Here is a 27758-nt window from a genome sequence, read left to right as displayed (position 1 = left end):
GCTGAAGGTGACGGCTAGTGGCGTTCTGTTATTTTCTTTGTTAGGCCTGTCCTGTAGTAGGTAACTTCTGGGAACTCTTCTGGCTCTATCAATCTGTTTCTTTACTTCTGCAGGTGGGTATTGTAGTTGTAAGAAAGCTTGACAGAGAACTTGTAGGTGTTTGTCTCTGTCTGAGGGGTTGGAGCAAATGCGGTTGTATCGCAGAGCTTGGCTGTAGACGATGGATCGTGTGGTGTGGTCAGGGTGAAAGCTGGAGGCATGCAGGTAGGAATAGCGGTCAGTAGGTTTCCGGTATAGGGTGGTGTTTATGTGACCATTGTTTATTAGCACTGTAGTGTCCAGGAAGTGGATCTCTTGTGTGGACTGGACTAGGCTGAGGTTGGTGGTGGGATGGAAATTGTTGAAATCATGGTGGAATTCCTCAAGGGCTTCTTTTCCATGGGTCCAGATGATGATGTCATCAATATAGCGCAAGTAGAGTAGGGGCTTTAGGGGACGAGAGCTGAGGAAGCGTTGTTCTAAATCAGCCATAAAAATTTTGGCATACTGTGGGGCCATGCGGGTACCCATAGCAGTGCCGCTGATCTGAAGGTATACATTGTCCCCAAATGTGAAATAGTTATGGGTAAGGGCAAAGTCACAAAGTTCAGCCACCAGGTTATCCGTGACATTATTGGGGATACTGTTCCTGACGGCTTGTAGTCCATCTTTGTGTGGAATGTTGGTGTAGAGGGCTTCTACATCCATAGTGGCCAGGATGGTGTTATCAGGAAGATCACCGATGGATTGTAGTTTCCTCAGGAAGTCAGTGGTGTCTCGAAGGTAGCTGGGAGTGCTGGTAGCGTCGGGCCTGAGGAGGGAGTCTACATAGCCAGACAATCCTGCTGTCAGGATGCCAATGCCTGAGATGATGGGGCGCCCAGGATTTCCAGGTTTATGGATCTTGGGTAGTAGATAGAATATCCCAGGTCGGGGTTCCAGGGGTGTGTCTGTGCGGATTTGATCTTGTGCTTTTTCAGGAAGTTTCTTGAGCAAATGCTGTAGTTGCTTTTGGTAACTCTCAGTGGGATCATAGGGTAATGGCTTGTAGAAACTCGTGTTGGAGAGCTGCCGAGTAGCCTCTTGTTCATATTCCGACCTATTCATGATGACAACAGCACCTCCTTTGTCAGCCTTTGGATGAGATATTACCAGCAGGAGAGTGAGTTTGTGTGTGTATGGGGTGGGAGGGTGAGAAAACCTGGATTTGTGCTGGAAATAGCCCAACTAGATGATCACTTTAGATAAGCTATTACCAGCAGGAGAGTGGGGTGGGAGGAGGTATTGTCTCATGTTCTCTGTGTGTATATAAAGTCTGCTGCAGTTTCCACGGTATGCATCCGATGAAGTGAGCTGTAGCTCACGAAAGCTCATGCTCAAATAAATTGGTTAGTCTCTAAGGTGCCACAAGTACTCCTTTTCTTTCTCCTTACAATGTGTATGATAATCAAGGTGGGCCATTTCCAGCACAAATCCAGGGTTTAACAAGAACGTCGGGGGGGGGGGTAGGAAAAAACATGGGGAAATAGGCTTGAATAGAGACTGGGAGTGGCTAAGTCATTATACAAGGTAACCTACGTTAATTGTATCCAATTTGCAAATGAATTCCAATTCAGCAGTCTCTCGCTGGAGTCTGGATTTGAAGTTTTTTCTGTTGTAATATCGCAACTTTCATGTCTATAATTGCATGACCAGAGAGATTGAAGTGTTCCCCGACTGGTTTATGAATGTTATAATTCTTGACATCTGATTTGTGTCCATTTATTCTTTTACGTAGAGACTGTCCAGTTTGACCAAGGTACATGGCTGAGGGGCATTGCTGGCACATGATGGCATATATCACATTGGTAGATGTGCAGGTGAACGAGCCTCTGATAGTGTGACTGATGTTATTAGGCCCTTTGGTGTCCCCTGAATAGATAGGTGGGCACAGTTGGCAACGGGCTTTGTTGCAATTATAGGTTCCTGGGTTAGTGGTTCTGTTGTGTGGTATGTGGTTGCTGGTGAGTATTCACTTCAGGTTGGGGGGCTGTCTGTAGGCAAGGACTGGCCTGTCTCCCAAGATTTGTGAAAGTGTTGGGTCATCCTTCAGGATAGGTTGTAGATCCTTGATAATGCGTTGGAGGGGTTTTAGTTGGGGGCTGAAGATGACGGCTAGTGACGTTCTGTTATTTTCTTTGTTAGGCCTGTCCTGTAGTAGGTGACTTCTGGGAACTCTTCTGGCTCTATCAATCTGTTTCTTCACTTCCGCAGGTGGGTATTGTAGTTGTAAGAAAGCTTGACAGAGAACTTGTAGGTGTTCGTCTCTGTCTGAGGGGTTGGAGCAAATGCGGTTGTATCGCAGAGCTTGGCTGTAGACAATGGATCGTGTGGTGTGGTCAGGGTGAAAGCTGGAGGCCTGTAGGTAGGAATAGCGGTCAGTAGGTTTCCGGTATAGGGTGGTGTTTATGTGACCATTGTTTATTAGCACTGTAGTGTCCAGGAAGTGGATCTCTTGTGTGGACTGGTCCAGGCTGAGTTTGATGGTGGGATGGAAATTGTTGAAATCATGGTGGAATTCCTCAAGAGCTTATTTTCCATGGGTCCAGATGATGATGATGTCATCAATATAGCGGAAGTAGAGTAGGGGCATTAGGGGACGAGAGCTGAGGAAGTGTTGTTCTAAGTCAGCCATAAAAATGTTGGGATATTGTGGGGCCATGCGGGTACCCATAGCAGTGCCGCAGATTTGAAGGTATACATTGTCCCCAAATGTAAAATAGTTATGGGTGAGGACAAAGTCACAAAGTTCAGCCTCCAGGTTAGCCGTGACATTATCGGGGATAGTGTTCTTGATGGCTTGTAGTCCATCTTTGTGTGGAATGTTGGTGTAGAGGGCTTCTACATCCATAGTGGCCAGGATGGTGTTATCAGGAAGATCACCGATGGATTGTAGTTTCCTCAGGAAGTCAGTGGTGTCTCGAAGGTAGCTGGGAGTGCTGGTAGCGTCGGGCCTGAGGAGGGAGTCTACATAGCCAGACAATCCTGCTGTCAGGATGCCAATGCCTGAGATGATGGGGCGCCCAGGATTTCCAGTTTTATGGATCTTGGTTAGTAGATAGAATATCCCAGGTCGAGGTTCCAGGGGTGTGTCTGTGCGGGTTTGATCTTGTGCTTTTTCAGAGTTTCTTGAGCAAATGCTGTAGTTGCTTTTGGTAACTCTCAGTGGGATCAGAGGGTAATGGCTTTTAGAAAGTGGTGTTGGAGAGTTGCCGAGCAGCCTCTTGTTCATATTCCGACCTATTCATGATGACGACAGCACCTCCTTTGTCAGCCTTTTTGATTATGAGGTCAGAATTGTTTCTGAGGCTCTGGATAGCATTGTGTTCTGCATGGCTGAGGTTATGGGGCAAGTGATGCTGCTTTTCCACAAATTCAGCTCGTGCACGTCTGCAGAAGCACTCTATGTAGAAGTCCAGTCTGCTGTCTCGACCTTCAGGAGGAGTCCACTCAGAATCCTTCTTTTTGTAGTGTTGGTAGGGAGGTCTCTGTGGATTAGTATGTTGTTCAGAGGTGTGTTGGAAATATTCCTTGAGTCGGAGATGTCGAAAATAGGATTCTAGGTCACCACAGAACTGTATCATGTTCGTGGGGGTGGAGGGGCAGAAGGAGGGGCCCAGAGATAGGACAGCTGCTTCTGCTGGGCTAAGAGTATAGTTAGATAGGTTAACAATATTGCTGGGTGGGTTGAGGGAACCATTGCTGTGGCCCCTTGTGGCATGTAGTAGTTTAGAAAGTTTAGTGTCCTTTTTCTTTTGTAGAGAAGCAAAGTTTGTGTTGTAAATGGCTTGTCTAGTTTTAGTAAAGTCCAGCCACAGGGAAGTTTGTGTGGAAGGTTGTTTTTTTATGAGAGTATCCATTTTTGAGAGCTCATTCTTTATCTTTCCCTGTTTGCTGTAGAGGATGTTGATCAGGTGGTTCCGCAGTTTCTTTGAGAGCGTGTGGCACAAGCTGTCAGCATAGTCTGTGTGGTATGTAGATTGTAATGGATTTTTTACCTTCAGTCCTTTTGGTACGATGCACATCTGTTTGCATTTGGAAAGGAAGATGATGTCTGTCTGTATCTGTACAAGTTTTTTCATGCAGTTGATAGATTTCCACTCCATACAGCTAAATGCAGGGCCTTGCATAATGACAGGTTTCAGAGTAACAGCCGCGTTAGTCTGTATTCGCAAAAAGAAAAGGAGTACTTGTGGCACCTTAGAGACTAACCAATTCATTTGAGCATAAGCTTTCGTGAACTACAGCTCACTTCATCGGATGCATACTGTAGAAAATACAGTTGGGGTGTTGGGGGGGGGGGGAGAGAACCTGGATTTGTGCTGGAAAAGGCCCACCCTGATTATCATACACATTGTAAGGAGAGTGATCACTTTACATAAGCTATTACCAGCAGGAGAGTGTGGTGGGGGAAGAGAAAACCTTTTGTAGTGGTAAACACCCATTTTTTCATGATTTGTGTGTATAAAAACAAACATCTTCTGTATTTTCCACAGTATGCATCCGATGAAGTGAGCTGTAGCTCACGAAAGCTTATGCTCAAATAAATTGGTTAGTCTCTAAGGTGCCACAAGTACTCCTTTTCTTTTTGCTATTTGAACTCTCAGTTGATTAGTGTCTCAACTCTTACTGTTTTGAGTTCTTCCTATCTGGTTCATCATATAGTTTTTTTTTTTGTTTGTTTTTAAAGTATTCTGTACAGCATATGTCTGGTTGCTTGTGACAAATATATTTGTATTCCCAGTAGAGTAGCAAAGGACAAAAAGACTTCAGGGAAGTTAATCAAACTCTTGGTTTACACACCAATATATAGGACTATAGGAGACATTTGAACTCGGTAGCTGGCAGAAATGGACAGCCCTAACGAATTAGGCTATGTAGCAAGTTTACTTTGCTTTTTAACTTTTTCCAGGAGCAGTTCTGTTCCTTCTAGCAAAAACCCCATCTTCGTTATAATCTACAAAGTTCCTGTCCTCTTGCCTACAACTTGTCGGGGGGGGAGGGGGGAGGTTCTCTTTCCTACAATAAGGTTCCCTCAAACCTCTAACATTCTCAGTCTGATTATAAGTATCTTGTATTTTAACGATCTTTGGGCTACTTTACACTGGCAGCGGCATCGCTTTAACGTGACTTGTGTAGTCATGGCAGAGCGCCAGGAGAGAGGTCTCCCAGCGCTCTAAAAAAACCCACCTCCACGAGGGGCATAGCTATCAGTGCTGAGAGCCCAGCGCTGGTGTACTGTCTACACTGGCATTTTACAGTGCTGAAACTTGCTGCGCTCGGGGGGGTGTAGACAAGCCCTTTGCTCATACAGCAGGAGATATTGATTTCTTATCTCAATTTCTGGCAGTTAAGTAACTGTTGTTTCAGGGAGGCCCTCATCATGGCGAGGTTGTGGGAGGAGGAGGAGGAGGACGAGATGAGCTATAGCTTACCCTCTCAAAAAAAGCATATTTCCTCCGTTAGTCCTGGTTGGTTTTGCTCATCTCATCTCTTCATTCTGGCTGTTGGGAACTACTTACTTAGCTGCCATGTCACTGCCCCAACAGAGCCTTTATAACTAACAGCGGAAGCTATATCATACTAGCAACTTTATAAGTAATGACTGAAACATACATACTCAGTTCTGAGGATACTACTGATTAGTCTTTAGAAATCTCAGCTGGTTAACCAGGCTGATTAGAGTCCCAGAGAGTTAGGCAGATCTTACATCCAGCTGCTGAACAGCAGGCAACATTCATCTGGAATATTTGAGTGAACTTCCCTGGGTGAGGAGTGAGAGATAAAGGCATCAGGGGGCCAGTCTCTCTAGCAAGTGCTCTTGCCTCTGGAATTCTCTTCCACTAGAAGTATGCGTACTAGCTGGGCCACATTCAAGAAGTGCTCCAGTTTCTAACTGTAAATTCCAGAGCCCTTAGCATACAGAGATGGCTTTCTCATTCCTCTCTGTAAGTTTGTAGTGCCAGATTTTTGACTGGTGTCAATCAGCATTTTTCCTAGCCAAACAGGAAAAAAAAGCTTGGTTAGTTTTGAACCAAAACTGAATTAGGTAGTTTGTTTTTTCTCATTGTAATGAAAAACAGAAAATTTTGTTCAAGTCAAATGAAATGTTTTGAATGTCAGTTGACGTCTTTAAATTTTTTGTTTTCAGAAAAGGTTTTCAGCAGAAATTACTTGCCAGATTTGACCTGAATTCACAAATAGTTTTGGTGCCCCGAAAAAGACAGTTTTGGGGTGGATTTATCATTTGCAGAGCCAGGTTACATGGAAGACAATGGAGCTAGGCTGATTTGCACTTGCTGAAAATCTGGCCCATAGCATTATGGAGGGCTGGGAGTTTCCCTGTGCTTGGCAAAATATTGCTTGTCATCTCAGCGATGTTCAATATGCTTTGAGAGTACACTGATGGCACTGATATAGCAACAAATTGGCTTCAGCTCCTGTCTTACAAATTTTCTCAGCTTTGCCTCTAGTCATGTGGGCACAGTGTTTACCTGCTCAGTTATTGAACTTCATTAATTATTGCCAATCCAGGAAGGTCCTTTTGATGACCCTTAATTTACTTACATAAATGCTTTCCTTGCTGCTGATTTAATTGGAAATAAACTCAGAGTTTAACTAGACTGTCTAGCCTCCCAGCTGGGCATCTGATCATAGTATTGTGTTGCCATGTCCATGGCCTATGATCAAAATATATGTTTTATTTTTAGTTTGAAATAATCCTAAAATGTTTGTACTGGAGTTAGAATAACTTTTATTCTCTCTAAGGAAAGCAACATAATATAACTCTTAATTTATAATTGCTGAAATCATTAACATGCATTTACTTGTTTTGTTTTGGTTCCCAGTTGCAGGAGCTAGTGTTGTCCCTCTTCATCCCCTCCTGCCCTCCCCACCCCCTGCTGTGCACTGTTTTCTTAAACAGTCCACTTTTTGTTTCTTCATTTGATGTACTGTAAAGTCAGAGACTACTCTACATGAAAGCCTATTCAAAAACTGGCCCCAATGTTTTATACTTGAATGCTATTGTTTAACTGAAAAACTCATTTGTATACTCAGCTATAATGGTGTTTAGTACAGAGCATGAATTTAAAGAGCAATTTATTATAGGACTAGCTGAAGTACAAATTTGTTGACTAAGTCATTTGGATCCCTGTGGTGCTGTGTGCAGTACCATGTCACTTTAATTTGTGCAATTTAGCAAATTTTCTATAGAATTACACTAATCCTTTCTTTCAGCTTACTGTACTATAGTTCCTTCATGGAGTAAAACATAACTTAGAAAATCACAATTTTATCATTCAAAGGAAGAAATAGAGATGTTTTCAGTTTGTTCTTTAAATGGTGGCTTAGTAACCCTGGTTCTGCTCTGCAGAATTCCTCTTCAAATGGGAATCAGATGATTCTTGAGTTTCTTGGTATATGTGGGTTTTTTCTTTGTTTGTGGGAGACTTCACAAGGTCATAATTTAAAAACATAATTGTAAATCCTGCTTATTTGTAGGGCACTGGCTGACATGAACAATGATGGGAGGATGGACCAGATGGAATTTTCTATTGCTATGAAACTTATCAAACTAAAACTACAAGGTTATCAGCTCCCCTCTGTACTCCCTTCTGCCATGAAGCAGCCTCCTATTGCTGTTCCTGGTGCACCAGGGTTTGGTAAGAGCAAAATTTTTTTCTAGTTCTGTGGTATGATAACCTCTATAAAAGTTTTGTTTGGGGGGTTTATATTTTGATTTATTTCAATTTCTAAAATTGAAAAAGGTACTACTTAAAATCAAAACGATATATAGTTTTAAAACAGCCTAATGAGCCTGGCTCCTTAGCATCCAGGCATAATCAATAACAAGTCAGTGTCCTACTCCATTGCAGACCCTGCTCTGCTCCCTCTGTACTCTCACCATCACCAAATATTAGGAAAAGCAGATGAGCCCTGCACCATGCTGTGAAGATCAACAGAGCTGGGCTGTTTCAGACCAAGGGGAGTGAGTGAATTCCGAAGTTGGGGGCCTTCAGTGAGACCACCTTGCTGGCAGTTTCCTTAGGTCTTCATTAATGGGTTCCAGCTCTAACACCTCTGCCACAGTTACAATCAGCGATCTCGATTTAATTTAACCAAAATAGTGTGGAGCAGTCCACACCTGTTTGCCTATGCAAAGAGTGACATTAATAGTAGTAGCCAGAGTGGCTACTGCTGCTCTTGTAACTTGTAACTGGTATTGCTGAAGTGGTCATGACTCCAAAGAAAGGATTGGGTAACATAGGATTGAAATAGATGGCATAAAATAAATGGGTGGGTAAAAACCTGGGTCCTAATGCTTAACATGTTGAGTTTCTTCTGCATTCTGGTGTTGAGAGCCACTTTACATGTAACCTTTAGTTTGCAACATCTCCTGGTATTTAGATGCCTGGTAATTGTGATCACCATAAAGAGTGAATTAAATAAATAATGTATTTGGTAAGTGTTGCACCAAAACTCTCACCTTTTAAAACCTGTATATCTGCTAATTAGTTATTTTTCTCCCCCCTCCCTTCCCCCAAACTTTTGCTGTTTGGTTTATAAAACTTTATCTCGGGCCCTAATGGTTGAGTGAAGTTCAAAAGAACAAATATTGGACTTAAGGAAGAAAAAGCATAAAAGATTGAAATTAAATTATGAAGCAAGAAATCCAGCAAATAATTAGGTTTTCTTTTCCTCGCCCACTGTAGACATGCTCCCAGCTGTGTGCATGCAGCCTCACCTCTTTCCCCAGTGGAATCGCTGAATCTCCTTGACCGCCACTTGTCATTTGTGCAGCTGTGCTCATACCTAAAATATCTTCTTACTGTGCTTTACCCTATTAGCTTTGCATTGCTTTGTTTTGGCAGTAGGCTGTGAGCAGTTCTGAAACTCATTCTTTTTGGACGGTGGCTAAATGTAGATTTTCAGTTCTCTACCCACTAGTGTTTGACAGTGTTGCTCTTTAGCTAGCACACAGTGAACAATTTTCTAAAGGCAGGTTTCAGAGTAGCAGCCGTGTTAGTCTGTATCCGCCAAAAGAACAGGAGGACTTGTGGCACCTTAGAGACTAATAAATTTCTTTAAGCATAAGCTTTCGTGAGCTACAGCTCACTTCATCGGATGCATGCAGTGGAAAATACAGTGGGGAGATTTTATATACACAGAGAACATGAAACAGTGGATGTTACCATACACACTGTAACAAGAGTGATCAGGTAAGGTGAGCTATTACCAGCAGGAGAGGGAAAAAACCTTTTGTAGTGATAATCAAGATGGGCCATTTCCAGCAGTTGACAAGAACGTGTGAGGAACAGTGGGGGGAGGGGTGGAAATAATCATGGGGAAATAGTTTTACTTTGTGTAATGACACATCCACTCCCAGTCTTTATTCAAGCCTAATGTAATGTCCAGTTTGCAAATTAATTCCAATTCAGCAGTCTCTCGTTGGAGTCTGTTTTTGAAATTGGAGTCTTTTTTTGTTGAAGAATGGCCACTTTTAGGTCTGTAATTGAGTAACCAGAGAGATTGAAGTGTTCTCCGACTGGTTTTTGAATGTTATAGTTCTTGACGTCTGATTTGTGTCCATTTATTCTTTTACGTAGAGACTGTCCGGTTTGGCCAATGTACATGGCAGAGGGGCATTGCTGGCACATGATGGCATATATCACACTGGTAGATGTGCAGGTGAACAAGCCTCTGATAGTGTGGCTGATGTGATTAGGCCCTATGATGGTGTCCCCTGAATAGATATGTAGACACAGTTGGCAACAGGCTTTGTTGCAAGGATAGGTTCCTGTGTTAGTGGTTCTGTTGTGTGGTGTGTGGTTGCTGGTGAGCATTTGCTTCAGATTGGGGGCGCTGTCTGTAAGCAAGGACTGGCCTGTCTCCCAAGATCTGTGAGAGTGTTAGGTCGTCCTTCAGGATAGGTTGTAGATTCTGGATGATGTGCTGGAGAGGTTTTAGTTGGGGGCTGAAGGTGACGGCTGGTGGCGTTCTGTTATTTTCTTTGTTGGGCCTGTCCTGTAGTAGGTGACTTCTGGGTACTCTTCTGGCTCTATCAATCTGTTTCTTCACTTCCGCAGGTGGGTATTGTAGTTGTAAGAACGCTTGATAGAGATCTTGTAGTTGTTTGTCTCTGAGGGGTTGCAGCAAATGCGGTTGTATCGTAGAGCTTGGCTGTAGAAAATGGATCGTGTGATTTGGTCTGGATGAAAGCTGGAGGCATGCAGGTAAATATAGCGGTCAGTAGGTTTCCGGTATAGGGTGGTGGTTATGTGACCATCGCTTATTAGCACCGTAGTGTCCAGCAAGTGGATCTCTTGTGTGGACTGGTCCAGGCTGAGTTTGATGGTGGGATGGAAATTGTTGAAATTATGGTGGAATTCCTCAAGGGCTTCTTTTCCATGGGTCCAGATGATGAAGATGTCATCAATATAGCGCAAGTAGGGGCGTTAGGGGATGAGAGCTGAGGAAGTGTTATTCTAAGTCAGCCATAAAAATGTTGGGATACTGTGGGGCCATGCGGGTACCCATAGCAGTGCCGCTGGTTTGAAGGTATACATTGTCCCCAAATGAGAAATAGTTATGGGTAAGGACAAAGTCACAAAGTTCAGCCTCCAGGTTTGCCATGAAATTATCGGGGATACTGTTCCTGACGACTTGTAGTCCATCTTTGTGTGGAATGTTGGTGTAGAGGGCTTCTACATCCATAGTGGTCAGGATGGTGTTATCAGGAAGATCACCGATGGATTGTAGTTTCCTCCGGAAGTCAGTGGTGTCTCCAAGATAGCTAGGAATGCTGGTAGCGTAGGGCCTGAGGAGGAAGTCTACATAGCCAGACAATCCTGCTGTCAGGGTGCCAATGCCTGAGATGATGGGGCATCCAGGATTTCCAGGTTTATGGATCTTTATGGATTATGGATGTTTGGAGTTCTAGGGGTGTGTCTGTGCAGATTTGTTCTTGTGCTTTTTCAGGGAGTTTCTTGAGCAGATGGTGTAGTTTCATTTGGTAACCCTCAGTGGGATCAGAGGGTAATAGCTTGTAGAATGTGGTGTTGGAGAGCTGCTTAGCAGCCTTTTGTTCATATTCCGACCTATTCATGATGACGACAGCACCTCCTTTGTCAGCCTTTTTGATTATGAGGTCAGAGTTGTTTCTGAGGCTGTGGATAGCATTGTGTTCTGCATGGCTGAGGTTATGGGGCAAGTGATGCTGTTTTTCCACAATTTCAGCCTGTGCATGTCGGCGGAAGCACTCTATGTAGAAGTCCAGTCTGTTGATTTGACCTTCAGGAGGAGTCCACTCAGAATCCTTCTTTTTGTAGTGTTGGTAGGGAGGTCTCTGTGGGTTAGTATGTTGTTCAGAGGTGTGTTGGAAATATTCTTTGAGTCGGAGACGTCGAAAATAGGATTCTAGGTCACCACAAAACTGTATCATGTTCGTGGGGGTGGAGGGGCAGAAGGAGAGGCTCCGAGATAGTGTGTATGGTAACACCCATTGTTTTGTGTTTTCTGTGTATATAAAATCTCCCCACTGTATTTTCCACTGCATGCATCTGACGAAGTGAGGGGTAGTTCACGAAAGCTTACGCTCAGATAAATTTGTTAGTCTCTAATATGCCACAAATTTTCTAAAGCAAACTCTTTTATATTTCTTTGGTTAGCATTGCAGTCACATAATCCTGTAATATACATACACTATAAAATATTATGTTCTTCTCCCTAAACCATTTCATGTTGCCATTACTAACTAAGAGCTTGGTAACCCTGGAGTTTTTCAGAGTCTTTATCCTCACTTCAACCTGCTGTCTAATTCTAGGTTTACTGCTGTATAACTCTGCAGTCTGCAAACTCCTTAAATTATTTTCTGATCCAAATGATTCTAAATTGGAAAAATGTCTACTTTTTCTTGTGTGCAGGTATTGGGGGCATTGTCAGCATGCCATCTCTTACAGCTGTAGCCCCAGTACCGATGGCGTCCATTCCAGTAGTAGGAATGTCTCCACCTTTAGTATCTTCTGTTCCTAAAGCAGCAGTGCCTCCCCTGGCTAATGGAGCTCCTGCTGTTATACAACCTCTGCCTGCTTTTGCTCATCCTGGTATGCTGCATACTGACACTATGTATTTACTTTTTTTCTGTTAAATTGTTGAGCAATTTTCTTTGTATCCAAAAAGAGAGAATATGGTATTAGTAACTGTTATTATTTTAAAGAATTGCTTTATTTAGGGAATACACTTAAATTGGGTCAATTCAAATAGGATTAAAAAAAACCTTAAACCTTCAGTAGAAGAAATCTAGGTTTATTATATTTTAAAACTACTTAGATTTTTTCAGATATTTCTATACACAATCCAACAATAACCATGAACAAAATGTTGGCACTCTAGTAAAAGTACAATTAAATTAGCTTGCCCATCATCCAGAATTGATACCTACAAATTGGTACTCCTTACCTATTTGTAACCATTAAGATAATACTGTTCTTTGGATTACTTTCAAAATACCAGAATATGCAGTATTCCAATTTTTATTTTATAAAGTAAGCTGCTCTTTTAATGTATCAACCAGATTTATATTAAGATTGCAAATACAGGAAGTCATGAAGGTGATGTGTGTTGTATTTTTTGTGGAGCGGAGGAGAGGTTACTAATTTATTTTTGTATTGGGAACATTGCCTAAAAAACCCCCAAACTGATTTTAAAATTATAATACTTGTTTTGTGGGGTTAGCAGTTAGTTGTCTATCATTATGAATTGTACAGATATGTTTCAAATTTACTTTTATGATTATTCTTACTATTACAGCCACATTGCCAAAGAGTTCTTCCTTTAGTAGATCTGGACCTGGGTCACAGTTAAACGCTAAACTGCAAAAGGCACAATCATTTGATGTGGCTAGGTAAGTTAGTGTGGAGTGTTTGTGCATGCACATGTGAAATATGCTCTAGCAGGCAGTACTGCCTTAGACTCGAATAGATTGATACCATCCTTCATTAAACTTAAGTTCTGTAAGTCAGAAAATCAAGTCTTGTCAAGTTATTACTTCAAAGGTTTTATAGAATATCTTCATTAAATGTGAAATACTAGATTAGTTACAAATCAGTGAAATACAGCATTTTTAACTGTTGTAAAAGTTTCAAGTCACATTACAACATGAGGCTTTTGAGTGTGTACAGAAAAGTACATGCCTAAAGTGAGCCTAATCTGGTTCGTTTCGTATCACTAGGCCACTCCTTTTGTGCTACAGAAAGATAACACTTACATTTTTCTTAGAAAATAGAGAAGTAGTTTCAGAAGTAAAATATTAAAATGTGGGAGTGCAGTCCAGAGACTAACTCTTTCTTGTAAGTTTTTTGGTTTTATATTTTTTGTTATATGTAAGAATTTATTAAAAGACTGGTCCAAGGAGACATAAAATATTGACTTAAAGAGAACTTTGATGGGGGAGGGAAGCTAATCGTTGCAATATAGTGTTGAGGACTGAACAGTTGTTCAAATCCCTGTGGATTTCAGGGAAGAAAATAATTACTGCTTCACATACCATTTTTAAGTGTTAAAATTTTGTTTGGCTTTTAATCTTAGCTCTCCAGGTAAATTGTGTTTGGAAGTTTCTTTTGTGTCAGTGTTAGATGCTAAATGTCACTATTATTTGTCTGTAAATGAGATTTAAAAATGCCTTGCAACTCAAACTTTTTTTTGTCTGAGTATTGTTGGGACCAGTGGAAGCAGTATGCTGTAATCCCCACACCGGGAGTGGAGTTTACCGCTTTCACCAGTGTGACGTAATAGTGATTAGCTCCATAGAGACTGAAATCCAGGACTCCTTAGGTAAAAGAACTGGATATTCCTTAAGACAGCTATCACAATGATAAGGCAAACTTCACCTCTGACTCTCTGGTCTCTTCTAGAGCTGGGTGGGATATGGTTTTCCTTTCCTGTAAAACCTTTGAGATTTCAAAAATTTTCCTGTTACATATTGGGATGAGCCTGAGACCTTTTGAAGTTTTGAGGTGAAGGAGAATAGGACAATGGGCAGACTATTCAGGGATCGATATCTCTGAATATCTCCTGTTGGAGCTGTTCCACTGTGTATAAAAAGTATTCACTGGGCCAGAGAGACACTAACTTTATAGTCCAGCGAATAGGGCAGCCGCTTGGGATGTGGGAGACCCAGATTAAAATCTGCACTCTGAGTCAGACAGAATGCCCTAATCATCATGCTGTTAGCTATTCTGAGGTGATCGGGTTCTCTCATTTTGATCAGAAATTCCATCATTTAAACAGAGATGGTTCTACAAAATTTTGATTTTGATGAATTGGCATTTTCTGATGAGAAAACATTTTTAGTAGGGCTGTCAATTAATTGCAGTTAATTTGTTTTGAGTTAATCTCTTGAGTTAACTCAATTCAAAAAAATTAATTATGATCACAGTTTTAATCACACCGTTAAACAATAGAATACCAATTTAAACTTATTTTAAATATTTTTGGATTTTTTTTATATTTTCAAATATATTGATTTCAATTACAACACAATACAAAGTGTACAGTGGTCACTTTATATTATATTTATTTGCACTGTAAAAGAAGATAAGAAATAGCATTTTCCAATTCACTTTATACAAGTACTATATTGCAATCTCTTTATCGTGAAAGTGCAATTTACAAATGTAGATTTGTTTGTTTGTTACATAACTGCACTCAAAAACAAAACGTAAAACTTTAGCACCTACAAGTCCACACTGCTGATGACTGGTTCTGCTTGATAACTATTCAAAGCAGTGCGGACTGATGCACGTTCATTTTTCATCATCTAAGTCAGACGCCACCAGGTTGACTTTCTTTTTTGATGGTTCAGGTTCTGTAGTTTTCCAAATCAGAGTGTTGCTCTTCTAAGACTTCTGACATCAGATTCCACACCTCATCCCTCTCAGATTTTAGAAGGCACTCCAGATTCTTAAACCTTGGGTAGAGTGCTGTAGCTCTCTTTAGAAATCTCATATTGGTACCATCTTTGTGTTTTTGTCAAGTCTGCAATGAAAGTGTTCGTAAAATGAACATCTGCTGGGTCGTCATCCAGGACTGCCATAACACGAAATATATGGCAGAATGCAGATAAAACCACGGAACAGGAGACATACAATTCTCCCCCAAGGAGTTCAGTTACAAATTTAATTAACGGATTTTTTTTTAAACGATAGTCATAATCATGGAAGCATGTCCTCTGGAATGGTGACCAAAGCATGAAGGGGCATACCAATGTTTAGCATGTAAACGGGGCATGTAAATACCTTGCAATGCCTGCTACAAAAGTGCCATGTGAATGCCTCTTCTCACTTTCAGGTGACATTGTAAATAAGAAACGGGCATCATTATTTCCCATAAATATGAACAAACTTGTTTGTCTGAGCAATTGGCTGAACAAGAAGTAGGACCGAGTGGACTTGTAGGCTCCAAAGTTTTACATAGATTTTTTTTTTTAAAAACTGCAATAAAAAATAAAACATTTGTAAGGTGCAAATATTTGTAAACAAAAATATAGTGACTACTGTATACTTTGTATTCCGTGTTGTTGTTGAAATCAATATATTTGAAAATGTAGAAAACATCCAAAAACATTTAAATAAAATGGTATTCTATTGTTTAACAGTGCGATTAAAGCTACGATTAATCATGATTAATTTTTTTAATCATTTGACAGCCCTAATTTTTAGAGTTCTAGCCTGAATCTGTTGACCTGTGCTGTAGTGCTTTTTCCCCACCATGGGCTCCAAAATGCAGCTTAGACATACCTTCTCAGACTTGAGCCCTGGGCTGCCGTTCTTTGTGATCAGTCATGATTATCTCAGCAGGCCTGACTTATCTTCAGTGCCTGCAGTACCGTTCCCTCTGGGAACAGTGACAGTGCTTTAAGAAGGCTATCTACCCACTGGTTACCAAAATATTACTCACTTAGAACCAAAATGTTTTAGAGAACAGATCTTAAAACAATAAACTATTCGCTATGTGTTGCTGCCTCTCTAAAGCTTAACATTGCAGGGAGCAGGAAAAGGTCCATTTTTCTTCAGACTCCCTCCATAGATCTGCTCTTTGCGTTAGCCTGTCCCCTTTGACACCCTCTCACAGCTGATACCTCCTCCAGTCTTCCCTTTTTGACTGTTCAGTGTTTATTTGGAGGATACTTGTCTAGATCCATTGTGTTGCTTTCCGGCTTGTTTTTCCCACAATCCCTTTTTAAGCTGCATTAGTACAGGAAAATCTTATAACTTGTTATACAATAACTTCACTGACCAGTTCACATACAGTGTTCATAAAATTATTATCTCTTAGTATTCTTAGATTATTACATAGCAGCTCCATATCAGTCACCACAGCCATCCAATACTGGGAATAAACAGGAATAGATTGCGGGGGGAGGACAAATGCATACAAATATGGTGGCTTTTCAGTGATCGATATTTTAAAAATCTTTTTAATTCACCTTTCATCACTTAAATTAAGACATTAATATTTTGTATTCCAGTGCAAAATGTAGAAGATGTACTTTAAGATTAAAAGGATCTCACTAGTTTAACAACTTCAATTTAAAATAAATATATATTGTGAGGAAAGGGGGAGGGGGGAGATAAGGGATGCAGACTGGCTCAGGCAATGTTAGAATGGAATATAAGAGTCACTACCAGTTTAGTGGTTTCAGCCCTTCTCAGCTCAGTAGGGAAAGTAGTTGCTATGCAATCTGTTCAGTGGCCTATGTGAAAGAAATTGGATTGTCTCAGTCCAATTCTTACTGTGTCCTAGCGTCCTGGCATGTTTTGGCAGACTTAATAGAGGACCATGGGTTAAATGGAGCTGAAGACTGAACTAACATTTCATTCCTATACCTGCTCTCTCCAGTTCTTAGTACTGAGACACATTGGCAGCTAGCATGGGGAAACTGTCTCTGCAAATAGCTGACCTATTTAAAAATACTTGTATTTTCCGTTAGCTCTGTTTGTTTCTTTTCAGCTCTGTTATCAGCCTCCGGTTGGTTGGTTGCTAGGCTGGAAAGACACCTGGTTAAGGTTAGCATAAGATGAGATGCTGTTTCTACCAACTACGTGGAGAGTTTCCCACCATACAATTGAACAAAGATTTTTGCATATTTTGGATCTTCCAAAGCACTGAGACTATTTACTTTTCTACCTTTCTGAAAAAGCAAAGCTATCTATGACAAGGATGAATATTTGGCCTAATTTGGGATAAGAAACATGCTTTTAAAATGCTGAACTGGGTAACTGTTCTCAACCACCACTTCAATAGTATGTAATCTTTTTGAAGTAAGAGCTGGGAAAAATTGTTGAAAGAACAAATTCAGATGTAAACCTTGAACTTCAATCTGTCCTCCTGTCGCTTGAAATATGAGTATTTTTTTCTCTCTCCTAATTCCAGTGTGCCTCCTGTAGCAGAATGGGCTGTTCCTCAGTCATCAAGACTGAAATATAGGCAGCTGTTCAATAGCCATGACAAAACTATGAGTGGACACTTAACAGGTATTAGAACAATTTTTATATTCTTTATTTTTTTGCTTCCATTTGATTGATCTTTGACAACTATGTGTCTGTTAATGTGGTGCTTGAATTATGGAAGGCGAGTGAAAGCAGAGTTCGCATCCTGAAATGAGTAACTTTCCAAATGGGGGGGAAAAGCTTATTTTCTATATTACTGTTTTCCATCCGCCCTTTAGTTACAACTGAGAGCAAACATATGATCATTTGTGAGTGGTTGCTACTTAGGGCTTGTCTACACAGGGAAGTTAGAATGCAGCAAACTAGGGTGTGAATTTATGGCACACTAGCTACTCTGCCCTGTCTCCCCAAGTGGACATTCTGACTGCACTAAAAGAGCCTGCACGAGAACGCATTTAGTGCGCAGAATGTTGACTTGGGGAAGATAGTGCAGAGTAGCTAGTGTACCGTAAATTCACACGCTAGTTTGCTGCATGTTAACTTCCCTGTGTAGACAGGCTCTTAGTAAAATGGGCGAGGGTTGGGGAAGGGAGTTCAAAAGCCATCTAATGCCCCTGTGTGACAGGCTTCAGTTGGTCCACTGAGCCACTCTGGGGGGGTGGAGAGTTACTGCCTCACCAGCAGGCCTTGATCACACCTTTCTGTCACTAGGGAATTAGCGGAGGGAGGTGTGCCGGCAAGACTCTGTGGCGCACCCCTCAGGCAGGGGAAGTGCCGGCAAGAGTCTGTGGCGTTGTCGGGATTCTGCTTCCCTAGGCGGGTTGGTTGGGGTAAGGGAACACAGGCCCACCCAACTCCACTGCATTCCAGCTCAGGGCCCTGACAATGGCGGGACCCGCTCCTCCCGCCACTGGGTGAGCGGGGAGCCATCCGCAACACACTGACCAAATAGACCCACCGCACTGTGCAGTTCTGCCCCTGGGCTACTTCCTACCCGGTCTCTTGAGCGGGTCCCTCTGGTCCCTCCAGCTCGTCAGGGTATTCAGCTGCTGGCAGCTCCAGCTCCCCCTCTGTGTCAGGCTCACACTGGCCTGGGTTACTGCCTGGCTCCTCCAGGTACTCGGCAGCTGGCAGTCCTGGTAGCCCCAGTCCTTCCTCCAGGTCAGGTTTCTCCTGGCCCAGGGTCTTCCCTAGCTCGGCAGCAGGGTCTGAAGGGAACAGCCAGCAGCCTGTATCTGTCTCCCTCCCTGGTGCTGCCCTGACTGGGCTAAGGGCCGCGCCCTTTGTACTTCCTGTTCCATCCCTCCCCTTTCAGGGGTTGGAGTAAGCTTGGTCTGGCCCCACCCACTCAGGTTGGGAGAGTGGCTCTTTACCCTCTGGTTCGGAGGGAAACCACCCTGGCTCCCTACACCCTGGTACAGGATTATGAGAGGTACTGGGCACCTGCAACTTCCATCAGCTTCTTGCTAATTTTTTTCCTCTCCTCACTCCTGCTTTCACACTGATTGATTTATTGTCAGGGTGATCCTTTCTGGCCTTAAACTCTAACTATGACTCTGAGATCCATGCCCCAGAACTTACTTAATTTTCTTTTTGAAACTTATCCTGCCGGTGTAGTTGGACAGAGCTCCTGATCTCCACTGACCACCCAAAAAGGAAAAGCCTTTGACAATTGTGGAATTCTTCTTGTCCCCATTACTCCTTGTTGACAACCTACCAAGTGGGTGAAAGTGTTGAGTAGTGATTAACACTATCAGCTGGCTGGTAGGCTGTCATGGCTTGTAGGCTGTCAAAGAGGAGCTTTTCTCTTCAGACCACACACACAGTTGCCTCTGCCCAAGAGAGAACCCACTCCAAATGGGGGGAGGCACTGAGCATATACAGGAGTCCTCCCTCACCCTTATGTCATCCCAAGAGTTTATTGCGAGGTATGAAATTGGTTGTGGCAAACTGTGACTCCTGCAAAGGGCATGGGTGGCTGGGTCAAGCTTTGTGTGCCCCTTTCATGAGAGACAGTTTCCTCATCATGATAGCAAACTGCCTGTGCAGTGGGAAAGGGTACATTAAATGTGGGATTATTAATCCTAGCAGCATTCCTTAATCTTAGATATTCTTTTAAAATAACTTCCCTCTTGTGCTCTGTGACAGTTTGTTCTGAGCAGTAGTATGTTCAGCTCTAACACATAGGGAACTGACATTTTTCAGGTTAGCCCATCAAAACTGAGTTCTGCTCCAGAATAATGTTCTCTGATTTTTTGTTTGTTTTGTTTCTTAACCCTTGTTCTAATTTGTTAGGTCCACAAGCAAGAACTATCCTTATGCAATCAAGTTTACCACAGGCTCAGTTGGCTACAATATGGTAAAGATAGTTCCTTTAATTTTTCTCAAATCAGAAACTGTACTTATCACTCTGGATTATACCCTTTTCCCCCCACCACCCCACTAACTTGTTAAATTTTGCAGTCTTTTTCTTTACACAAGATATACATTAAAAACTGCATACTTGTACACATTAACATTACTATTTAATAAAGGGCATTGTTAGAGGAATTAGATTAGTTGCCACTGAATTTTTCTAATGTCAGCTAATTCTTACAAAATATAAAAAATGGTTCATAAAAAGAACTCTTCGTTTATTTTACATTAGATACCTATGGTAATCCTCACCTTCTGTGTGGGTTGAAAACATAGCTGACATTTTTACTTGGTTTTGTCTTTAATTGTTTGTAAAAAAAACCACTTTGTTTCTCTTACCTGTAGTGAAATTATACCCCGGAACTTAATACAAAAAAGTATTCTTTTAAAATGTGTAGTAAAGAAAACTGTAGCCTCCTAAAGTTGTCCTTTATCCCTAGTTGTGTCCTGGCAGAAGTATTAACTCTTTGAAAAAAGAAAAGGAGTACTTGTGGCACCTTAGAGACTAACCAATTTATTTGAGCATAAGCTTTCGTGAGCTACAGCTCACTTCATCAGATGCATACTGTGGAAAGTACAGAGATGGCATATATCACATCCACCAATATGATATATGCCATCATGTGCGAGCAATGCCCCTCTGCCATGTACATTGGTCAAACTGGACAGTCTCTACATAAAAGAATAAATGGACACAAATCAGATGTCAAGAATTATAACATTCATAAACCAGGTTTCAGAGTAACAGCCGTGTTAGTCTGTCTTTGCAAAAAGAAAAGGAGTACTTGTGGCACCTTAGAGACTAACCAATTTATTTGAGCATGAGCTTTCGTGAGCCAGTCGGAGAACACTTCAATCTCTCTGGTCACGCAATTACAGACATGAAAGTTGCGATATTACAACAGAAAAACTTCAAAACTAGACTCCAGCGAGAAACTGTTGAATTGGAATTCATTTGCAAATTGGATACTATTAACTTAGGCTTGAATAGAGACTGGGAGTGGCTAAGTCATTATGCAGGGTAACCTATTTCCCCTTGTTTTTTCCTACCCCCCCACGTTCTTGTTAAACCCTGGATTTGTGCTGGAGATGGCCCAACTTGATTATCATACACATTGTAAGGAGAGTGATCACTTTAGATAAGCTATTACCAGCAGGAGAGTGGGGTGGGGGGAGAGAAAACCTTTTGTAGTGGTAAACACCCATTTTTTTTCATGGTTCGTGTGTATAAAAAGATCTTCTGTACTTTCCACAGTATGCGTCCGATGAAGTGAGCTGTAGCTCACGAACGCTTATGCTCAAATAAATTGGTTAGTCTCTAAGGTGCCACAAGTACTCCTTTTCTTTTTGCAAATACAGACTAACACGGCTGTTACTCTGAAACCTGTCATTAACTCTGAGTTTCTTCTCTTTGATGTGCTTTAAAGGAGTGTCCTTTGTTTTTTATCTCCGCATTCTTATCTGCCAAAGTAGATTGCCTTCTATTAACATAACCAACCAGGTCTCTCATTTCTCCTTCAGCCTGAGTAATCTCTTGTACCTTGCTGTGTAACTGCATAGTGGCTTTAGTATTTATTTATTTGCCTTTTTACTACTCTCCTAGTATTTTTGTTCCTGATTGTTCAGGGTCACCTTCTGTGATTTTTGAAATGGCCTTCATGCCACTTTTGTGTATTTTAATGGATTAATTGCTCTCTGCTGCCTATTTCTAATTAACTTCCTCTCTTGAAATTCAGTGTATTAAATCTCTGCTTGAAATTCAGTGTCTCACTACAGTGCTACCACATGATTTCCCCTGTGCTAGGATGTCAACTATATTTATTGTCATTGTTGCATAGTGGCTGTGCCATACTTGCTTTATAGGGTTTGGCTTAGATATTATTCAGGACTTACAGTAGCCTCTTCTCTTTTGTTTCCTAACAAAGTTGCTATAAGAAGCAATGGCAACCCAATAATCCAGAACATCACTAGCTGTGACTGGGGTCCCAGTGGGGGCCAGCAGAGGTCACTTAGTTAGGGTGAACCCCAAAGAATGGGGTAGATAATCCCCAAAGCTGGTGGATGTTTTCAATACTTAAATTTACCAAGGCAGCATAAAATCACTTCTTTATTACTTCACTGGTTGCCAAGAAGTCTCCTCCCCAGGAGTTCAGAAACCCCAAGGATCTGTTTGTATCTGATCTTCCTGAGTCACCACTACTCAGACACAATTTCCCTCCACTTCCATCCTCCTCTCCAGAATCACAACATTGTTCCCTTTCCCCTCTGAGGATGGCACCGCCCTTTCCCAGCGATGCAGAGGAGAAGGAGTACTTTGTCCCACCCTCTTACTTGGGACAGGCGCAAGATACATCCTCTACATGTCCTCACTATCCACAACCAGACCAGGGCCCTGGTATGGACCGCCATGGATTTAACCCCACGTGCTGCTCCCTCCACATTGGCCATACAGGATCCTTGGGCAGGGCACAGTTCGGGAAGCCTCCCATACAGCAAAGCCAGAGGTCTACACATTCACCATCTCCATCGGTCTCTTGACCACCAGAGACTTAACCTTTCCCCATAGCAGACAAGGAGGAACACCAAGAGGCGGAAGTTCCGTCACCACTCCACTGCTTCTCTTCTTCCCCTGATGAGGCTATCATGCCTCCACCCCCTACTGCAGCAAATGACTTCAAACGCTTTCAGGAGTTGTTTCACAGGATTGCAGACTCCCTCTAGATTCGTTTGGAGGAAGCCAAAGAACAACAGCATAAACTCCTCGACATCCTGCATGCATCCTCATCCTCCAAAGTAGCCCTTCCTGTCAATGAGGCCCTTCTCGCCCCCTCCAAGGTGCTCTGCAGACCCCAGTGTTATTATCCCACCAATCTGAAAGCAGGCAGACAAAAAAAATTACATTCCCGCAAATGACATGGAATCTTTTTTCTCACCCCACTCCAAATTTCTTCATTGTCTATGCCGTACACAAAAAGGGACACCAATACCAACCTCAATCCACTGCTCATGACAGACTAGAAGCAGTTGGATCTATGGACGCACAGCTTATTTATCTGCTACGCTCCAATTACGATTATCTTAACTATTCCAAAATACAGGAACTCTAAGACCTTCCTGATGGCAAAAAAGAGCAATTCCAGGCACTTGTATCCAAAGGACACTTCTTGGCCTGTATGGCTTTACAAGCCCCCTTGGACTCCATGGATACCACTGCCCATTCCATCATGACTGCAGTAGTCATGAGACGGACATCATAGCCACGCCTCTCCGACATTCCTAAGGAGGTACAAGCCACTGTCGAGGCCCTACCCTTTGAGGGCCCCAAATTATTTGTGGAGTGTATGATGAGTCCCTACACTTGCTTAAGGACTCTTAAGCAACTCTCTGCTCTCTTGGCATTTACTCACCAGTGCCAAAAAGACACTCAGGGAAATACCAATTTCCTCCATGATCCCGACCACAGCAACACCCCCCCCAACAACAGTGCGATACTCAACACTGTCAACAGAAGCCCCCTACCAAGCACAGACATGACTCCTCAAGGGGCAACCTCACATACCTTTGGCCAAACAACAATTTTGAAGGTGTGTTCGAGGCCCTGAGAAGCCTCCCCCTATTCCAGTGAAAACAACCATCTCCAACATCCCACCAGTTTGGCGATATTCTATCCCCTTTTTTTCCATCATGGCAGCTACTTACCTCAGACAAGTGGGTTCTAGGGATAATCAAGGAAGGATACTCCATTGCTTTCCTATCTACCCCCCCCCACTTCCTGTACCTCTTGAGGGACCCTTCTCACGAACGCCTTCTACGAGAAGAAATCACCTTCTGCAACTGGGAGCCATAGAGCCGGTCCCATCCCAGCATAGAGGGAAGAGTTTTTGTTCCCATTATATTTTGATCCAAAAGAAATCTGGCGGATGGAGACCAATACTAGACCTTCGAAACCTAAATGAGTTAGTCAAACTGCAGTGCTTCAAGATGGTTATCTGTTCTACCATTATCCCAGCACTTGAACACGGGGACTGGTTCTTGTTCCTTAACCTCCAAGACTCATACTTTCACATCACAATTTACCCTGCCCACACACGGTTTCTCCAATTCATCCTGGGGACTGATTACTAGGGCTCAGTGTCTGTCACGGAGGTTGCAGAAGTCACGGGTTCCGTGACTTTCCACGACCTCCGTAACTTCTCCAGTGGCCAGTGTGGCTGATCCCAGGGTCTGCTAGCCCTGGCAGTGGTGCCGCTGACCCCAGGCGCCACCCTGTCCCAGCAGCAGTACCTCCCTCCCTCTCACGCCCTCTCACCCTCCCCAAGATTTAGTCACAGGTATTTAAGTCATGGATAGGTCACAGGCCATGAATTTTTTTATTGCCTGTGACCTGTCCATGACTTTTACTAAAAATACCCGTGACAAAGTATTGCTCTTCAAACTCTTGACAGCACCTAATGTGTTCTCCAAAGTCCTTGTGGTAGTGGCTGCCTATCTACACAAAGAAGGCGTTATCATCTTTCCATATTTAGATGACTGCTCTTCACAATGTCTGAATGACAATGGACCTTTTCTTGAGCCTCAGCCTTCACATAAACCTGGAGAAATCTACACTAACATTGGTGCAACACCTGTAGTCTAGCGAGGCACAATTGGATGCCATACAAGCCAGAGCCTTCCTCCCAGCTCACAGATTTTTAGTTATAGTTGATCTTGTATTCACGGTGAGAACCTGTCCCCAGATCTCAGCCAGGGCATGTCTCCAACTACTTGGCCACATGGGAGCAGCCGTCTTCATGGTAAAGTACGCATGTGTTATATCTCCAGGTGTAGCTACATAGTCTATGTACCTCACAGACACATCCTTCACAAACTCCTATCCATACCTATGAAGGTCAAGGACCGACTAGTCTGGTGGACACAGATCAAAAACGTCTGTGTTGGGGTACCTTTCCTTCAATCAGCGCCGTCCATGATTCTAACAACCGACTCCTTAATTGATTGGGGAGTACACCTTCACACTCACACAGTGCAGGACAGATAGTCCTTAACCAAATCCACCCTACACATCAACGTCCTCGAGTTATGAACGGTCTGCAGTGCCTGTTGATGTTTTCTCCCACTAATAGTGTGATGTGCTATCAGAGTCATGACTGACCATATGGCCTGCATGTTCTACATCAACAGGTAAGGTTGAGGGAGATCCCTCTCTACGCTTAGAGGCATTGAAATTATGGAACTGGTGTATCCAACACTGCATCACTATCATAGCTGTATGCCTCCATGGACACAAGAACACCATTGCAGACTCACTCAGCAGGAGATTCTCCCACAGTCACACATGGGAACTAGATACATGAGTCCTTCAGCACATCCTCAACCGCTGGGGATTACCCTCCATAGGCCTCTTGGCCACACCAGCGAACTCCCACTGCCTCAGTTTTGCTCAAGATGGGGTCGAGGATGCGAATCCCTGGAAGATGCATTCCTTATCACATGGGATACACTGGTACTCTGTGCCTTCCCTTCCTTCTCCCTTCTGTTCAGAGTACTCCACAAGAACCAAGGGGACAGAGCCAGAATCGTGCGTACAGCTCTGACATGGCCACCCCAGATCTGATATACTTACCTCATTTGCATGACAGTATGCCCTCCAACCACTCTGTGTCCAACTCAGTGACTTCTTTCACAGGATGAGGGTTGCATCCTCCATCCCAATCCACAGCTACTCCCACTGAACGCACGGCTCCTCCGTTGTTCCGGGATTCAGAAATAACCTCTTTGGAAGCAGTTAAACATGTACTTTCGAACAGCAGGCGCAATATGACTAGACGCACTTACCTCCACAAATGGACTAGAATTCAATCCTGGTGCACCTCCCATTAGGTTGAGGCACTGAGCGCTCCATTACCACTTATCCTGGACTATGTTTTGTACCTTTAAAAGATTGGGGTTATCCACAAGCTCCATAGGTGTGCATTTTGCAGCCTTCCCAACCTTTCACTGCGAGATAGACAGCCACTCCATCTTCACCCACCCGCTCATTAAACGATTCCTGAAGGGACTCCAAAATCTTTCCCCTCACATATGGTCTCCAACCCAGGCTTGGGACTCTGGTCACTAGACCTCCATTCAAACCAATGACAACTTGCTTCTATGTTCATTTATCATACAAGAACAGTATTTTTTGTTATCACCTCTGCCTGGTGGATTGGTGAAATTTTTCATAAAGACAAAGTTACGCTACACCCACATCCAAATTTTTTTATCTGAGGTACCATCTAAACCAACCTATCCACCTTCCCTGCTTCTTTCCAATGCCACCCAGCAACCAACAGGAGGCAACATTGTATACCCTGGACATCAGATGAGCAATAGCTTTCTACCTGGTCTGAACTAAACCTTTCAGGAAATCACCCTGTTTATTCCTCCCAATGGCCAAAAGATAGAAAGGCGCAGTCATTTCTAAGCAATGCCTTTCCAAGTGGATCTCACAGTGTATACATCTTTCTTACTAATTACACAATCAATAACCTCCCCATGAAACTAGAGCACATTCCACTCACTCATTCTCCACCTCAATCGCCTTTCTTAACAAAGTAGCCACATGCACATCAGCGGACACTTTTAGCCGTCACTACACTATTACTCAGGACGCCGCATCAGATACTCTTCTAGGACATGCTGGCCTATCATCCACAGTAAATGCCACTCCAAAGCTCCAGCTTTTCAGCTGGGGGTACTGCTTTATAATCACCTACAGTGGAGCACCCATAGGGACATCATTTGAAGAGAAGGTTACTCACCTCTGTGCAGTATCTGAGGTTCTTTGAGATGTGTGCCTATGCGTGCTCCACTCCCCATCCTTCTCCCCTTTGTTTCAGAGCTGAAAGATAAGCTCTGCAACAGAGAAGGAACTCGGGGGTGATCAGGCCGCACAGTGCTATATATATGTCCCACTCCCAGTATGCATGTGCAGTCCAACAGGTACTGCTGATGAAGATCTCTAATCCCAGGTACAGGGGGTGCTGCCACACCTACAGGGGAGCACCCATAGATAAAAGGACAGACTTGCACTCCATGAGGGAGGTGATCTTGCTCACTTCCCTGAGGCTTATCCTCTGGAAGTAGAACCAGTGTGGTTGCGTGCAGGAGGCAGCATTTGTGAGTCCATGCTGGCGATGGCCCCACTAAGGAGATCAGTGGCACAGACATGGGTCAGTGGTGGGTGGGGGAGGGAGGAATAGGTTAGTGGTCTTCCAAATTCTGCCCACAAATGAAGCCTTATACACTTGAGATGTCCACAACACTCTATTCTCAAAGATCTCTGCAATATGAGCCTTGCCTGTATGCTTTGAATCAGCATCCAATAACTGATGAAGCTACAACTCTGAAATCTAATGATGAAAATTTAAACTCTTAATATGAATAAAGACATTTCACACTCATGTCAGAACTGGTTTAGGCCATCATCAGACATCATTGCCTTGGTTTATATTTGGTTAACATTCACGTTTTCTTTGCATTTGTCAGTGCTGGATCTTAACTTCTTTTAAATGAAAGCTTAAATTCCAAGAACATGGTAGCAGCCTCCAGGAAAAAGTGCTGGTGTGCCAAACCACCATAAACAAGTCCAGTCTGACCCTCGCTGCACTGCATTGTGCAGTGGATATTTGTGGGAGGAACAAGACTCTACCTGCCAATCTTGCCTCTTATAGTGGGTGCATCAGCAATTCTAGGCCTGAAGGAGTAGAAACCATGGACCAGATGTGGATGCAGAGATTATAAATTGGGGGAAGAGGGGTGGCACACTTGATTTCA

The 27758-nt window shown here is 42.9% G+C and overlaps 1 protein-coding gene across 9 annotated transcripts in view; it reads left to right on the top strand.

Moving 5' to 3' along the window:
- ITSN1 (intersectin 1) overlaps positions 1 to 27758 on the top strand; it is a 222775-nt gene that overhangs the window by 62325 nt on the left and 132692 nt on the right. For 8 of the 9 annotated variants that reach the window (XM_073361581.2, XM_073361520.2, XM_073361526.2 and 5 more), the window contains 5 exons: positions 7582 to 7742; positions 12003 to 12182; positions 12889 to 12982; positions 17512 to 17612; positions 19824 to 19887. In XM_073361581.2, the coding sequence (XP_073217682.1) occupies positions 7582 to 7742; positions 12003 to 12182; positions 12889 to 12982; positions 17512 to 17612; positions 19824 to 19887 (600 nt within the window). The remainder of the gene's footprint in view (positions 1 to 7581; positions 7743 to 12002; positions 12183 to 12888; positions 12983 to 17511; positions 17613 to 19823; positions 19888 to 27758) is intronic. The other variant, XM_073361573.2, reaches the window with a different exon arrangement.

The sequence above is a fragment of the Lepidochelys kempii genome, chromosome 1, assembly GCF_965140285.1.
Source record: "Lepidochelys kempii isolate rLepKem1 chromosome 1, rLepKem1.hap1, whole genome shotgun sequence".
NCBI lineage: Eukaryota > Metazoa > Chordata > Testudines > Cheloniidae > Lepidochelys > Lepidochelys kempii.
This window is presented reverse-complemented; position numbering and strand designations above follow the sequence as displayed.